This window comes from Haliotis cracherodii, unplaced genomic scaffold (assembly GCF_022045235.1).
Source record: "Haliotis cracherodii isolate W230 unplaced genomic scaffold, xgHalCrac1.p SCAF_7, whole genome shotgun sequence".
Classification (NCBI taxonomy): domain Eukaryota; kingdom Metazoa; phylum Mollusca; class Gastropoda; order Lepetellida; family Haliotidae; genus Haliotis; species Haliotis cracherodii.
In genome coordinates this window covers 51,793,005-51,808,647 of record NW_027266330.1, presented here as the reverse complement: position 1 = coordinate 51,808,647, position 15,643 = coordinate 51,793,005, and the positions used below count along the sequence as shown (strand labels likewise).

The following is a 15,643-nucleotide window of genomic DNA, read 5'->3' as shown; positions in this document are numbered from 1 at the left end:
CAATATCAATCTCTGGTCTAAAAGGGCTTTATGTACTTACAGGCAGCTGTCATATATTTGGCATACTGTGATCCGAATATAGCTGTGTGTGCCTCAAACAACAAGCAAAAACCAAACCACGTTCGAAACAAGCAAGTCTGCTAGTGACGAACTCATTGTACCAGTTACATTCGCCCAAACACTGCAGTGGAGCAGGGGAACATAGGAGCATCCCTTCAAGCGACAGTGCCACTCATCCGTGCAAGAGAAACATACACGACAGAATGGCGTCTGGTTCCATGTTCACCATATGCGCCTGTGCTCTGCTGATAGCTGGTAAGATACCCTTTATTGAAAGCGTATACTATGTTATATGTGTAGGATGAAACATTTCAGAGTACTATTGATGAGTTGTTATATGTGTAGGATGAAACTTTTCCAAGTACTATTGATGAGAGTTCGAACCATCACCCGAGGGGCGTTAGCCCCGACGTATATCCCGAGGATCGGGTTTTTAATCTCATGCAACCTCGAGAGGAAGTGTTTTGTTTTACTTATAAACTGAAATAAAATCTTAAGCAACAATTGCATCTTTCAAATACTCTTTCCATGATTCTTAGGACACGGACGTAAAATATCTCTTGCTGGCAAATGTGTACTTGAAAACGAGATTCTTCATAAATATTGTGGTTTATCGGGATATGGGAGCCATGAAAACTGTGCACAACATGCATGAGGGATTATGTATCTTGAAAACAAGCAATATTCTCTCAGGCGAGTGTGTGAGTGAGTATGGTTTTACGCCGCTTTTAGCAATATTCCAGCAATATCACGGTGGGGGACACCAGATATGAGCTTTACACATTGTACCCATGTCGGGAATCGAACCAGGGTCTCCGGCGTGACGAGCGGACGTTTTAACCACCAGGCTACCCGACCGCCCCTACCTCAGGCGAAAGATACAACGGTGTACATTGTCGTAGATAAGTATTCATTAGACATTAATTAATTCGACTTTTTGTACACTATTAATATATAATGTAGATATTGTCGGGATAATGTTTGTTCACTTGACTGAAATATTTTACCAAATATATTACAGTGGTGTATGCTGCACTTGAGGCCAATGGCAACCCCGACAACGAGGCGGCTAATGATATGATTAGAGAGAAACGAGGGCTAAGAGGGAGCCGTCACCATCGCCACAGGGGACACAGAGGAGGTGAGGAAGAAGAAGGCGGGGATGGAGATGACAACGTTCAGAATGGTAGGGGAAGACGTCCCGGGCGCAGGGGCAGGCCTGGACGAGGTCGTCGACCTGGTGGGAGACCTGGTGGTCGACCTGGTGGGAGACCTGATGGGAGACCTGGTGGGAGGCCCGGAAGGAGAGGTCAACGTCATAGGGTAGGAAGTGCTACAGATTTATCCGACATGCCCCAAAGAGCACAGCGATTCATCACAGCGTTGGTTGGTGCGCAGAACAGTTTCACAGTCAACCTCCACAGGGAAGTAGGCCAGCCTGTTACAGACGTTGTGTACTCTCCGTTCAGCATCCATCAAGCGTTGACCATGACCTACATGGGCGCTAATGGTGATACTGCATATGAAATGAAGAGAACACTCGCTTTACAGGGACTAGGACGACGTACAGCCCGGGCAGCGAAGAAACTGAACAAAGTCATCAGACACTCTGGCAATGCTACGCTAAAGACGGCGAATGGTATCTATGTGAAAGCAGGATTGAACATTGTGGATGATTTCTCAAATAGCCTGGAGGTATTCTACCAAGCTAATATCTCCTTGTTTGACTGGGAACACCCAGATGGCCCAGAAGGTCCCATTAATGAATGGGTCTCTGCAGAGACGAACAATCTCATTCCAGACCTACTGGTCCCTAACACCATCACAGATATGACAGCTCTGATTCTAGTCAACGCAATCTACTTCAAGGCAACGTGGAAGACACCATTTCCACTACACCTCACAACTCAGCAGATGTTCAGAAAGTCACGTACTGAGCAGGTACCCGTTCAGATGATGCAAGTAGAAGGGATGTTCAAGGTAGGTACTGTCCCTGGTCAGGCTGCGAGAATATTAGAGTTACCATACGAAGGTGACCGCTTCAGTATGCTCGTGTTGCTTCCTGATGACGTCGACAATCTACCCACATTGGAGAACAGTCTGTCGGCAGATATTCTCACCAGCAGTCTTGACACAGTCGTAGCCTCAACCATAAAGGTATTTCTTCCCAGATTCAAACTGGAAACATCAGTGTCGGTAAAAGAATCTTTACAAAACATGGGGATGACCAAGCCATTCATGGAAGGGACAGCAGACTTCACCGGCATCGTCAGCACTGGCCAACTTTACATCTCTGATGTCATTCACAAAGCTGTCGTTGATGTCAACGAAATAGGCAGCGAGGCGGCAGGGGCCACGGCAGTTATTATTAGTAAGTATTTAATGAAATAAGAGCTACAAACCCACGTGTAAATGGTCACACAAATTTAAAAGCAGAGTCCATTTTACGACTCAGTTTAAAATATAAGTATGTGCTGATAATATAATTTAGTTGCGTTTGCATTTGTTTATGATGATACCATCGGTTGAACGAACTCTTGGCATCATTACTGTTGAAGAGTGTTTCAAAATGACCTTAATTCGGTGAAAATCATCCCAGCTTATCCTGATGTTTCTTAATCTCGTGAACTGTATAATAGGCTTCAACATAGCTTTACCCTGTTTCCACCTCATTCAGATTTCACCGCCCCAGCACGGCAGGGCTTTACGAGGCATTGTTGTAATGCAATATTCACAATTTAACTCTTGTCCAGGTTTAACTATATTCCCACACCATCATTTTTGGACGTTCGGCTCGAAACTATATGTATGTTCACTACTCAATTGGTGAAGGCGTCACAAATGGCACTAAACACAACTATGATACCCGTATCTAGAACAATCGAAAAATAATGGGTAAATACTTTCTTTTGCTCAAATGTTCAGTGTATGGTGTATGGATTTTGTTCGAAACAGAATATATTTCATGAACTGTCTTAAGACATGCTTTTCATTTCAGTTACTTGTCGTGCCGAAAGCATCAGTTAGAAAGTCTACCATTTTTTTATTATTTACTCTAGATATCGAATCCGCCAGTCTCCACCCACCACCTGAAATTCGCTGTGATCATCCGTTCCTATTCATCATCAGAGACAACGTCTCCAAAGCCAACCTCTTCATCGGCAAGTTCTCCGGTGGAACTTAGGTGTGCAATATTCAATGTCTCCTGAACTGATGTTGAACGACTCATTAGACTGGCCTATCAAAGAAACCCGCAGAGAGTTATCAAACTCTGGAATGTGTACACACACATGAAAACATATACATTTTCAACGGTACCAAAGCAGTAAATAATTCCATTAAAAAGGTACCGGGTTTTAATCATGATCATGTGTATTTTATTGAGATTGTGTCTTGTGTGTAATTTAAGTAGACAATTCTATTTGATGGGTGTACATATTCCACAATTTGGTTTCTCTCTGCTGTTCTTTGGCAGACCTCTTCGAATCACACTTCAACTGGGGAAGTACAGAGAGTCCAATTCGAAGATGTGTCGTACATCAGACTACCTATTAAAAGTTACTTGAACTCTTGAAGTTACAAATTAAAAATATCTGAATATATACTCTTCATAAAAAGAAACGCAAAGCCAGATGTGTGTGAGGTAGGACAACACATTTATACGAGGAACCGTACAAGGTATTGAGCCAAAACGTTGTGGAGGGAACACTTGGTGACTGTAGTCATATCTGTTATCGGTGCATAGGAAAAGTCCCAGTTGAAGGCCAGCTACCATCAATAACTCGTAATTTCCCTGCCTGCAAGCAGCCTATGATGTTGTTTCTTTGCACTTCTGTTAATCTCGGGATGTTGTTTGTACCGCCACTGTTCGATTGACGCAGAAGCCAGGCAATCACAAACCCTGCACTTTAGACCCTTTCATAACGCCGATGCACGTGCAGTGCGTGCAGCTCCATGACCCTTTTGTTGATGCACTGGGTGCGTTTTTCTGAATCGTACGCGTTTCCCGACTAATGGTTTGAATGTCCTTGTAATCATTTTGATCCGGGAAATTTGTCACTGATACTATAACACATTAAACCACTTCATTTCGCACCTCTTGGTCATCTAATTTGGCTTATATGGCCAACAATATCCGTATTGCGTTTCTCTTTTTAAGAGTATATATGTTCTTGAAGTTGTGCCTTATATGTATGTATCCCAATTTAGTATATCGATGGCCACGTTCTCAAACACTGGGACTCGATTATTTATAGTTGGATTATTGCTAAGTGTGGCGTCAAACAACAAACAAACAAAACAAACAAATATTACACGCCCACCTCAAAATTGTGGGTGTGGCTGCTTGTACTAGTCCGGACTGATGCCGATTTATAGTGCTAGCCAACTGAGATACCATGCCGCAATTTAACCGAGCGGACGCTCTACTTCTGGACCACGGAGGCGGTCCTGTCAGATAGAGGAAAAGAAAGTATGTATAACAAATTTCTGGAATAGATAATTTCATACCTCTGTGAATGTTGAACCACGCCTAACTGAACAATAAAATAATTATACATGATATGACTGGTATCAATTCATTTCGTCCATATCGTTTCCTAGACAGAAAGGGGACCTAAATGCAAACGTAGACTACATGCGTCTTAAAGACCCGTGAAGTTCCGGAGTAAATCGGTCTTCCGAAACCCATGCTTGCCGTAAAAGGCAACTATGCTTGTCGTAAAAGGCGACTAAAGGATCGGGTGGTCAGGCTTGCTCAATTGGTTGATGCATGTCATTGTATCCCAATTGCGCACGTGGGTGCCCTGAAGATCCGGGATAGAATAGGTCTTCAGCAACCCATGCTTGCCGTAAAAGGCGACTATGCTTGTCGTAAAGGGCGACTTACGGATCGGGTGGTCAGGCTCGCTGACTTGGTTGATGCATGTCATCGTATCCCAAATGAGTGGATCGATGCTCATGATGTCAGTTACTGGATTGTCTGGTCGAGACACGACTATATACAGACCGCCGTCATTTTGCTGGAATATTGCTGAGTGCGGCGTTAAACACCAAACAATCAATTTCCAAACATGTATCTTAAACCTACGGGTAACATGCGATGTAGTCCCATACTGCATTGTCTCGAGGAGACATTTTGGGACATCTCTATTAAACAGCAACACGAAAGGACGTCATATACCGAAAACACGATCTCAAATGTTGTACTGTCTATGCCTACTTTGTTGTTGTTAAATATAGCGTTGTATTCATGAACGAACTGTGTATGCATCAACTTGGTCTCGCCGTCTCTTTATGGCTGAAATAAGACCAATGTGACGTTAAAATTTAACCAACTCACTTCCTGTTGTGACTGCCTCCGCGGTCTAGAGGTAGAGCGTCCGCCCAGAGTGCCGAACGTCGGGGGTTCGATACCCAGCCGCGTCATACCAATTGACGTTGAAAGATGCTACTTGTTCTTACTCGCCAGGCGCTCGGAATTACTGGGCTATAACAAGGTCTGGTCAGTATACTGTGTAAATGGGCAATAACCTTGAAGGCAAGGTTAAACCCAATTTCAATCACCGATTTTGGGGGGATGCCGTTTTGGTTTAATTTACTACTAGTGTCACTTCACCGTATCACGGCTTTGGTGTATGAGGTGTGTCGGGCTGTAGTTTTGGGATGTGACAACATGCTCGGTTATTTGGTCAGTTGCGTGTTTTAAGAGATAAAATCTATTCTAAGTAATGTGTACATATATACAAATAATTGCAGTTTACCATAACAGTGGGAATATTGGATTGAGTGAATTAAGAACATTGGATAAGAATGGAGAGAATGAGAGAGGAAGATAAAGAAGAAGAAGAAGAAGAAGAAGAAGAAGAAATCTAAGTACGCAGCTACTTCCAGACATTCTTTGACAACCATTAAATGTTACAAACTAAAACGTGTGAAGCCCATTTCTGGTGTCCCGGGCCGTGATATTGCTGGAATATTGCTAAAAGCGGCGTAAAACTATACTCACTCACTCACTCACTCCTTGACAACCATTAAACGTTACAATCTAAAACTACCATCAAACGAAAGAGTGAAAAGGAATCATGAATATGTTTAAACTGATGCTTGCTCATGTAAATTTATCTGTTAAGCCCATGCCTACTGCATTAAAAACCTGTGTTTTTGAGCGAGTGAGCAATTTGGTGTCCACCAACACAAGATAAGTGTTACGAGTGAGTGTGTGAGTAAGTATGGTTTTACACCTCCATTTGCAATATTCCATCAATATCACGACAGTGTCGCTCGGGCCTTCGGCGGGAGGAGCGAATTCTTTAACCAATTTGATACCAAACTTACAGTTAAGAAACAAGTAACAGAAACAATACGTTTAAACATTAGATTTGTCTTCCTTTGTACCCCATTTCATTGATATTTTAAATATCTCAAGATATACAGATGAAGAATTCGTTACGTCACTGTAATGAAATCAGCAGTTACAAATGTCTACAAAAACATCCACTTTTCCTCAGGGGCTGACAATTTGATATTGAGCAATGGAAACGGCCTGAGATTTTGTAATCAAAACTTGGAGTTTAAATATAAATAGTTTTAAGAACACCTGGCAGCAATGTCATCATTTTTACAGACAAGTTCTTTAAATTTCAGCAGTCTGAAGCATAAATGTTTTTTTACAAGCATTTTCTTGAACAATAGTTTTTGGTCAGATAGAATGCCTTAGTATTGGCTGCATACATACGGAGAAAAAATAACCTGTTATGGAACAAGCAATACCATTTCAACCAAATGCAGTAATGTATTAAATTAATGTAATATGTCATATTGTAAAACAATCAAACACACTGCTCAATTCACACAAGGTTTCAACTATATATGAGCCTCATACGCCTTACTACTCTGTTGACCTTCCATAGTTAGGTGCTTTTCTAAAACTAAAACTTCTATGTCCTCAGTCACATGTCCTTAGTTACATATGTCCTTAGTTACATATGTCCTTAATTACATATGTCCTTAGTTATTGTCCACGGCAGGGAAGTTGTATGCGCCATCGTGATGCCTAGAAGAAAAGAAAATGTGCCATTTCCTATTACGTATCACATGCCATTTCACTGCGGTTGAGACCGCCTCCGTGGTCTAGTGGTAGAGCGTCCGCCCGGAGAGCGGCAGGTCCGGGGTTCGATCCCCGACCGGGTCATACCAAAAGACGTTAAAAGATGGTACTTGTTGTTACCCTGTCTGGCGCTCGGCATTAAGGGTCTAAAACAAGGACTGGTGGAGTCAGTATACTGTGTCTGAGTGGGGTACTCATGTTAAACTGCGGCATGGTATCTCAGTGAGCTAGCACTATAAATCGGCATCAGTCCGGACTAGTACAAGCAGCCACACACACACACACACACACACAAGTACATCCACGTCGCTATATAAGTGCAATAATCTTGGACGCGACGTTAAACCCCATTTCACCTCACCTCACCTCATTGCGGTTGATTAAATATGTTTCTTAAAAATGTGATCACAATACAAACTAAATAGAATATATACCCACGTGACCCAGATTATGATGTTTAGGCGATGAGCGCAAACCTGATCGGATGACGTGACTCTGACTCTGAGTTGGAGATGACATGTTCCTAGAGGCCAAGATTGGCGAATGTAATTATAAGGGCATGGTCACAATATCAAATGTCACTATTCTAAATATCACCAAAGAACTGAACATGAATGTTGCGAGGCACATGGACATTCATGTGGGAACAAGATGATAAATTTTAGTTTCAATTACAAGGTAAAGTTTGAGTTGAAAATGTTTGAGGACGATGAACGACGGAAAACGAGACAAAGGCACTTTCAGTCAGGTCACCAAGAACTGCGTTCAGAGAAATTGAAAATAAAATATGTTGACTATTAACAGTTCTTGCTAATTTCTTACTTGGTACGGGTGATGAAGCAATAACATCCACTGGTCACACAACCTAATCATTCGTTTCCTTGAATAATGAAATAACAGGAAACAGGACCTCAATAGACTTTTTAATTTATTACATCAGATTATGTGACACTTTCTTGAATGTCGCCACAGCTATGGAGTTAACCTGAAAAGAAACAAGTTTGAATGATATGTATTTCTGATATCACATCAATATACATTTACAGGACAGCTTTGTGTGTGGCCTCATTTCCATGATTCACAAAGTTTGTACAAAGAACAATATTAGTGACGGGTTGTTTGCAATTCCTACCTTTGGAGAGTTTTCCACGGACCTCAACTTCGCAGACTGTGAGAATTTCTTTGTTTGGTGGTATGTAATGCAACAACACAAATCGACCCGTTGTTGAAGGTTTGCAGGTCAGAACATCAGGTCTTGATAACTGTCCTTTCTTTTGTGCACATGTCATCGGCTGAGCACTTTTGTTCTCCATGGGGTTTTCTTTAAGAACTAGGATTTCCAGGTCACGGAATCTGGAAGCTGATATAAAAACACAATACAATATTATATCATTATCAATATCAGGAACTTATACATAAAGGTCAAAACAAGATCAGGGGCGGTCGGGTACCCTTGTGGTTAACGCGTTCGCGCGTCACGCCGAAGACCCGGGTTCGATTCCCGACATGGGTAGAATGTGTGAAGCCCATTTCTGGTGTCCCCCGCCGTGATATTGCTTGAATATTGCTAAAGGCGGCGTAAAACCATACTCACTCACACACTCAAAACAAGATCAAAGTTGACTATTGCACGAAAAGAAACAAAACGTGTGTTGCATGCGACTACTAATTGATAATTAATAGGCTTTCGAATAATAGCAGTTCTTGTGGAAATATTGAAAATCAGATTTAAACCACTTGATTTATTCTGCATGTAACGTTGATAAATAGATGTTTATTTCAAGCACATACCGTAACCGTCCGTCCGTCTGTAAAGGGTGACGTTATAGATATCATAGATATCCTGCAAGTCAACCATCCACCAAGGTCTCGATTCAGCGGAGGTAAAACATTGACCTCCTAAGCGTATGCCGCGCTTGTCACCATCAACCACATGGCTAGGATTGGAATACTGGTCAAAGTCTCTGCTTCCGTATGTTGGTTTCCTCAAGGCCAGATTGCTAACGTCTTGGTGACAAAATAATTATGAAATAATAATTAGTATGGAGTTTTCGAAAATGCCAATCCTGAGGCATGACATCTTACAAAAACAAAGCTAACATGCAAGTTGTTTTAGTTTGAACGAGTGGGTTTTGCTTCAAAAACAAAGCTAACATGCAAGTTGTTTTAGTTTGAACGAGTGGGTTTTGCTTCACGCTGCTGTCGACATTATTACAGTGTTACATTGGGTATCAGTTTGACTTGGGTTGTACGTGATGCATGGTGTATGTCTGAGACAATTCCCTCAGTGGTGAAACCCATGAGCAGCCATGCGTTGCCGATGAACCGGGAACACAATCAGGCCAAGTATGGAATCCTACCTAATGATCTGCGGTGCGCCTATAATCGCAGACCCGTGAAGATCCGGGGTAGAATATGTCTTCAGCAACCAATGCTTGCCGTAAAAGGCGACTTTGCTTGTCGTAAAAGGCGACTATGGGGATCGGATGGTCAGGCTCGCTGACTTTGTTGATGCATGTCATCGATCCCAATTGCGTGGATCGTGCTCATGATATTAATCACTGGACTGTCTGGTTCAGACTCGGCGTCAGAGTCCGGCGTAAAACAACAAACCAACCAACCAACCTAAAATCACAAGGTAACTGCCTCCCCTGATATCTACAACACCCCCCCCCCCCCCCCCTCACCCCCCCCGCACTTACACACAACCCCAAACATACACTCAAAGATACAAGAAATGTTTTCTTTCAGAACAATCTGTTTCAGCAAACGAATTTTACCTATTTTCAGAGCCTTCATGGCTCTGTCAACCTTAGAGGAGATGTCTTGAAGTTTTGTCTCTGTTTCTTTTTGTCGCAACCCAAAGGACGTCAGCTCTGACTTCATCTCTGAGACTGAAGGGGAGTATATGTTATGAGTTTTGTGCACCACGTTCTTATGTGAAACATAATGTTGATTCTGTCCTGCTGTGTTCACTGAAGTTAGTACATATCTTACAATTTAGCCTTTCAAAACAATACGTCATAGCATTGAGTCGTGGACAACTGAACATGTTATTGACATAGGGCACACACATTTGTAGATATAAACTTTAATGCATATACCGTTGACATATTCCAGAATGAAAAATGTCACATGTTTCTACACATAAAGAACAGAGAAGAATGTTAACAGCATTTAGAAAAAAAACAACACGCATATTGTTATTTTTAAAATAAATGTCATGTATTCTTTTTGCAGAACTTTAAGCCAAATAGAATTGACGGATAATCAAGACTTGTATTCTCTTGCATTGACATTTTATTCTGTATACCCTAAAAAATTCTTCCAAAATAGAAGGTTGTTCTTATCAACTACGATACATGAGAAGATATGGAAAATCTCATCTTTCTTTCGACATGAAATATATCAACACGAGTCAATAAAAGAATTGTAATGGATTGGTCTTGATAAATTTCATATCAAAAGAAACATGTCAGATCATCCAAAAATCTTTCTTCAAACTTTTTAATTTGTAAACTAAAACAACCAGTTTGCAGCTAAACAACTTCAGGGACAGAGAGATCAGTGATGTCATTTAATTGTGACAAGCTTAGGTCACAATAGTCTCAAAACAGTGTGATGCAATTTCATTGTAGCAATATCAACGTTTTGGGGACATTGAGTTCGAAAGTTGTTGGTTGTTGGGTTGTTGTTTAACGCCGCACTCAGCAATATTCCAGCTATATGACGGCGGTCTGTAAATAATCGAGTCTGGACAAGACAATCCAGTGATTGATATCATGAGCATCGATCCACGCAATTGGGATCGATGACAGGCATCAACAAAGTCAGCGAGCCTGACCATCCGATCCCCATAGTCGCCTTTTACGGCAAGCACAGTCGCCTTTTACGGCAAGCATAGGTTGCTGAAGACATATTCTACCCCGGATCTTCACGGGTCGAGTTCAAAAGTGGACGGATTACACTCCTAAACACATTTCACAGTTACCAAAATAGGCGAAGTAAGAAACATTGGCATAATATGGTCGACAAAAAAAGGACGACTGAATAGGTATTTTGTGATGTGTAGTTCAGTTATAAGATTGCATGATCAACATCCGTACCTGCTTTTCCTCCACTATTTCCTTCCATGTGATGTATTTTCTCCATGAGCTTGTCGACTGTTTTTTGTACCGCCTCCACTTTACCTCACATAGCAATGATATAAATACAACTGTTAATATGATCTGCACTGAACGGCCAAAAAGTGTAAAAGTGACACAAACACTGAATCGACGTTAATTTAATCTTTATGGTTCAAAACATTAAACAAATTCAGGATAAACATGTATCCATTTTCTGTGTATCTCAATGAATGATACAGAAGGGGACTCCGTAGGGAGTCGCGGCTTGTGAACCTTGATTCGCAAATCAGAGTGGCGGCTTCTAAATTCTCAAATACGAACGAGCAAAACAGATTATGCCGTATGAACGCCAATGGTACATCAGCGTGGAGAATATATTACAACGGAATAACACCCGAGCGTTTCTCTGCAACAAAAATGTTATACACTAGGTTTGTTTTGTTGGGGTTTGCTCTTCTTTAGATCGCAATTCCCAAAACGAACCCCACGCATACTTCAAAATTTAAAATTAGAGAATCAGCTTTACTTGCAAAGACCGTTGAGAAATATTTTCAAATCGTCAATGCTACCAGAGAATTGTAAATGACAAGGACGCATTAAGTTCTGAGAAATGATTCCTGTAAAAGCAAACAAAATGTAAAAACCACAATAGGAGACAGGTGGCTAATTCGTCTAAGATGCCGGATTATCTTGATTTGTTTGTTTGTTTTTTGTTTAACGCCGCACTCAGCAATATTACAGCTCAATGACGCCGGTCTGTAAATAATCAAGGAAATAATCAGACAGTCATGTGGTTGATATCATGAGCATTGATCCACTTAATCGGGATACGATGACATGTATCAACCAAGTCAGCGAGCCTGACCACCCGATCCCCTTAGTCGCCTCTTACGACAAGCATAGTCGCCTTTTATGGCAAGCAGGGGTTGCTAATGGCCTTTTCTGTCCCGGATCTTCACGGGTCGATTTACTTATGAAGAGATATGGCATTTAAGGAACCTATTGTCATAAATTCAAGGACTTGACCTGATCATCATCGTTTGATTGCCAGTACAATACCATTGCTCGTGGATTTTACAAAAACCAAATACTTAAGCATTCCTAGTATAATAATGGTAATGCTTTCATTTTGCTGAAATATTTTACTGTGCAAAGTGTCGTCAACCACAAGTAATTCCTCTGCTCCGGCTTCGAATTCGAATACACGAGGCTCGGCCACGTTATGCATACAGACAAAAACGCAATGTGATGTGAATATATATATCAACGTCTTGAATGGCTGGTATTGCATTCTAAATTAATAATCTAAACCTTGATAGTTGACATTGGTCACTGAAATCGAACATTCCGCCTACTATAAATATTAAAATGAACTGATGCCACACTACCAATCACTGTCGGTATGACAAATGAGCCAGCGTGTCTTAATCACTGAATCGCAATCAGATTTTTTCTGTATGTTCGTTATCACGATTTTCTATGTCGATGTAAACAGGCTCCAACTTTATTTACGTGTATTGAAAACAAATCGAATATATATTTTGGACACTTATTTGGTCCAGTGAAAGATTTGACACCTAAGAAACTTCAGGTGAACCCTCAGCGAACCTCAACCGCCGCATCTAAGTGAATGGTGTGTGGGTTCAGGAGCCAATAGGATGCCAGGTTTATGAAACGATTTAGCTCCAATTCCTTACCACCGCGATTCGGAAATGTCGTTAAAGAGATAAGGTTCACACTGAACACAATTATTCCTTCGATCATGGTACTATTTCATTAAGCTCACAGAAGTGTACAATATGACCACATCAACATAATGGTGCGCTCTTTAACTTCGTGTTTGAGAAACATAATATTCTGTTCTGGTCTTCGTTGCGAGAATTTGGAAGCCTCGACGCTGATTACGTGTGTACCTTCCTCTCCCTTGGTACCGGATTTAATACTTTGCATCTGCTCCAGGAGCTTGTCAAACTTCTCATCGGTTTCTTTTTGTCGGGATTTCACAGAAGCAAGGTCTGACTTGACCTCGGAAACTGGAAACACAGATTCCATGCAGCTTATCATATTATCCATAACGGGAAACAAATATTATTCAATGCTATATTGAACAGATGTGTTACCCGATAGTTGAAATGTCGGCAACCAAGCCAGCGAGCCTGACTGCCCGATCCAGTTTGTCGCCTCTTAGACAAGCATAGTCTGCCTACTAAGGACACTTAATATGGTAAGGTGTTATTGCAACAAATGGGGCTCAGACGTTAGCCTAGAGAAGTCATGCATTGTTTTCAAATATGGTGGGTAGCTGGATGCGTCATGCATTGTTTTCAAATATGTTGGATACCTAGAGAGGTTATGCATTGTTTTCAAATATGGTGGGTAGCTAGATGCGTCATGCATGGTTTTCAAATATGTTGGATACCTAGAGAGGTTATGCATTGTTTTCAAATATGTTGGATACCTAGAGAGGTTATGCATTGTTTTCAAATATGGTGGATAGCTAGATGCGTCATGCATTGTTTTCAAGTATGTTGGATACCTAGAGAGGTTATGCATTGTTTTCAAATATGTTGGATACCTAAAGAGGTTATGCATTGTTTTCAAATATGGCAGATACCTTAGAAAAGGTACAGACAAATGGACTTATAATGGTTAATATATGAAAGTAGTATTTCACTATAAAATATTGAAGTATTGCCTTGGCATCCAGATGATGGCCACAATCGTGTGAGCAGGAATGGCCTCATTTGCCACGATTAGTTTAAAGATTATTCATAGATTTCTCTCAAAGTAGGGTATACCCAATGCCATTTAGAAAGTGGTCAAATGAAACACATGTTATATTTGGGACGACACTTTCTGAGTAAAGTACAGATTCTCGTACTTCTTTAAGATTGTGTCCTGTCCGGGATTCGAACCCACACTGCCAGGATAAGGCACCTGTGCCAGCACATAAAGGGGCACATAAAGTACGTGATCTGAACTATCAGTTGCCTTAGTGGCTGAGTGGGTTAGATCGCTGACTTTGTGTGCAGGCAATTTTTGGATTTACGTGATGCGACGGGACACACAGGTTAAAGTGGAGCTCGTCTTTAATGAACTAATTCTTAAACGACAACTAATTCTTAAACTAAACTCCCACAGAGGAATAAGTTTCACATTTATTGCTCTACAGGTGTTGTGTCACAAAAAAGCTTAAATTAGGTAATATATTTAAAATTACAGATTACTCAAATCATACATGTATATACGAGTAACAATGTTTAGTGTCATTGCCTTATAATTCTGAAACAGTGTTTCAATAAGCATTCTCGGTCAATGGGATGGTTCCGAAATGCATCCACTATCTTCACAGGTTCACGTGACTTACACATAACACAACACAGCACAACTTTTCGATATTCGGAACACTTGTCTTACCACTTCAGCAAAATCTTTCCCATAAAGGTCCAAGACAAATATATTTAAAGAAATATGTTAATTTGTTTTGAGATGAAATTTGGGCTGTGCTCAGGGTGTCTACATATATATATATGTATACAATTACTTCACGGTATTGTAAATGTATGTGCCCGCAACCTTTGATAAAAGATCCTACGGAGTTGCTTCATCATAATAACATTCCATTTGCATCTGCAAAGTTCACAATAATGCCAAATATTATTGACTATATACCACGTATTCATTTTTTGTTTGTTCTGTATATATACGGAGGGATTCTTCGGAATGCGGTTAATAGTACAATCATTGCTGTCCAAGAGTAACGGGAAAAGGCGAGTATACACGAATGTAAGGGATTTGTTACCTTCTTTGTTAGAGTTGATTCCTCCAGGTGAACTGAATGAAGGCATAATGAAGTTTGAAGCTGGTTTTCCTATTTCAAACCCAGAAGCCACAGAAATGGCCCCAAGAATAAAAATACTGATCATTATTGCCAAATACTTCCGAGGTATGAAGTCAGGTCATGCGTTATCTCAAACTATATACGTGAAATACCGATCGTAATCTGAATATTTTTCCACACAACAACGTCAGTGTACAAAGAATTAATGCACTGAAAGACAATGTTATCCTTTTCTCTCGTGAGAAGTTTCACTTAAGAATGTGTGCTTAATTCTGGACACAATCAAAAGCAACACAAACGAAACACATTGTTGTTGAAGGGTTGAACCAAAACAACACATACCGTTGTTTTTCATATTTAGCTCACCTTACTCATGTCCGTCTTTTTCGTCTGTAGACATCTTTCGACCCAAAAACGACTGGACAAATAAGACTGACATTAAAGTGCAGCGTCCTCAGATGGACAGTTTCATAGGATATCTTTAAATCAAACAACATCTGGAGAATA

The 15,643-nt window shown here is 40.8% G+C and overlaps 2 protein-coding genes across 2 annotated transcripts; one reads left to right on the top strand and one right to left on the bottom strand.

Annotated features, from left to right (window-relative positions):
- The first annotated feature begins 41 nt into the window (after positions 1-41).
- LOC139447572 (serpin B8-like) lies at positions 42-4,185 on the top strand. Its single transcript, XM_071228978.1, has 3 exons — positions 42-315; positions 1,082-2,431; positions 3,120-4,185. The coding sequence occupies exons 1-3, from the start codon at positions 264-266 to the stop codon at positions 3,242-3,244; spliced, it is 1,527 nt and encodes a 508-aa protein (XP_071085079.1). The 5' UTR covers positions 42-263; the 3' UTR covers positions 3,245-4,185.
- A 3,963-nt stretch (positions 4,186-8,148) lies between these two features.
- Positions 8,149-15,221, bottom strand: LOC139448980 (uncharacterized). The gene is made up of 7 exons (XM_071230478.1): positions 15,098-15,221; positions 13,209-13,328; positions 11,275-11,358; positions 9,949-10,062; positions 8,960-9,175; positions 8,301-8,528; positions 8,149-8,153 (listed from the first exon to the last, which is right to left on the bottom strand). Exons 1-7 carry the CDS (start codon positions 15,219-15,221, stop codon positions 8,149-8,151), a joined length of 891 nt encoding a protein of 296 aa, XP_071086579.1.
- Between the last annotated feature and the right edge of the window lie 422 nt (positions 15,222-15,643).

Coding starts and splice junctions, on each gene's coding strand:
- LOC139447572 (XM_071228978.1), top strand. CDS start 264: ATGGCGTCTGGTTCCATGTTCACCATATGCGCCTGTGCTCTGCTGATA. Junction 316..1,081: donor CTGTGCTCTGCTGATAGCTG/GTAAGATACCCT, acceptor AATATATTACAG/TGGTGTATGCTGCACTTGAG. Junction 2,432..3,119: donor GGCCACGGCAGTTATTATTA/GTAAGTATTTAA, acceptor TATTTACTCTAG/ATATCGAATCCGCCAGTCTC.
- LOC139448980 (XM_071230478.1), bottom strand. CDS start 15,221: ATGATCAGTATTTTTATTCTTGGGGCCATTTCTGTGGCTTCTGGGTTT. Junction 10,063..11,274: donor AAATAGTGGAGGAAAAGCAG/GTACGGATGTTG, acceptor ACTCCCCTTCAG/TCTCAGAGATGAAGTCAGAG. Junction 9,176..9,948: donor CATGAAGGCTCTGAAAATAG/GTAAAATTCGTT, acceptor TTTGTCACCAAG/ACGTTAGCAATCTGGCCTTG.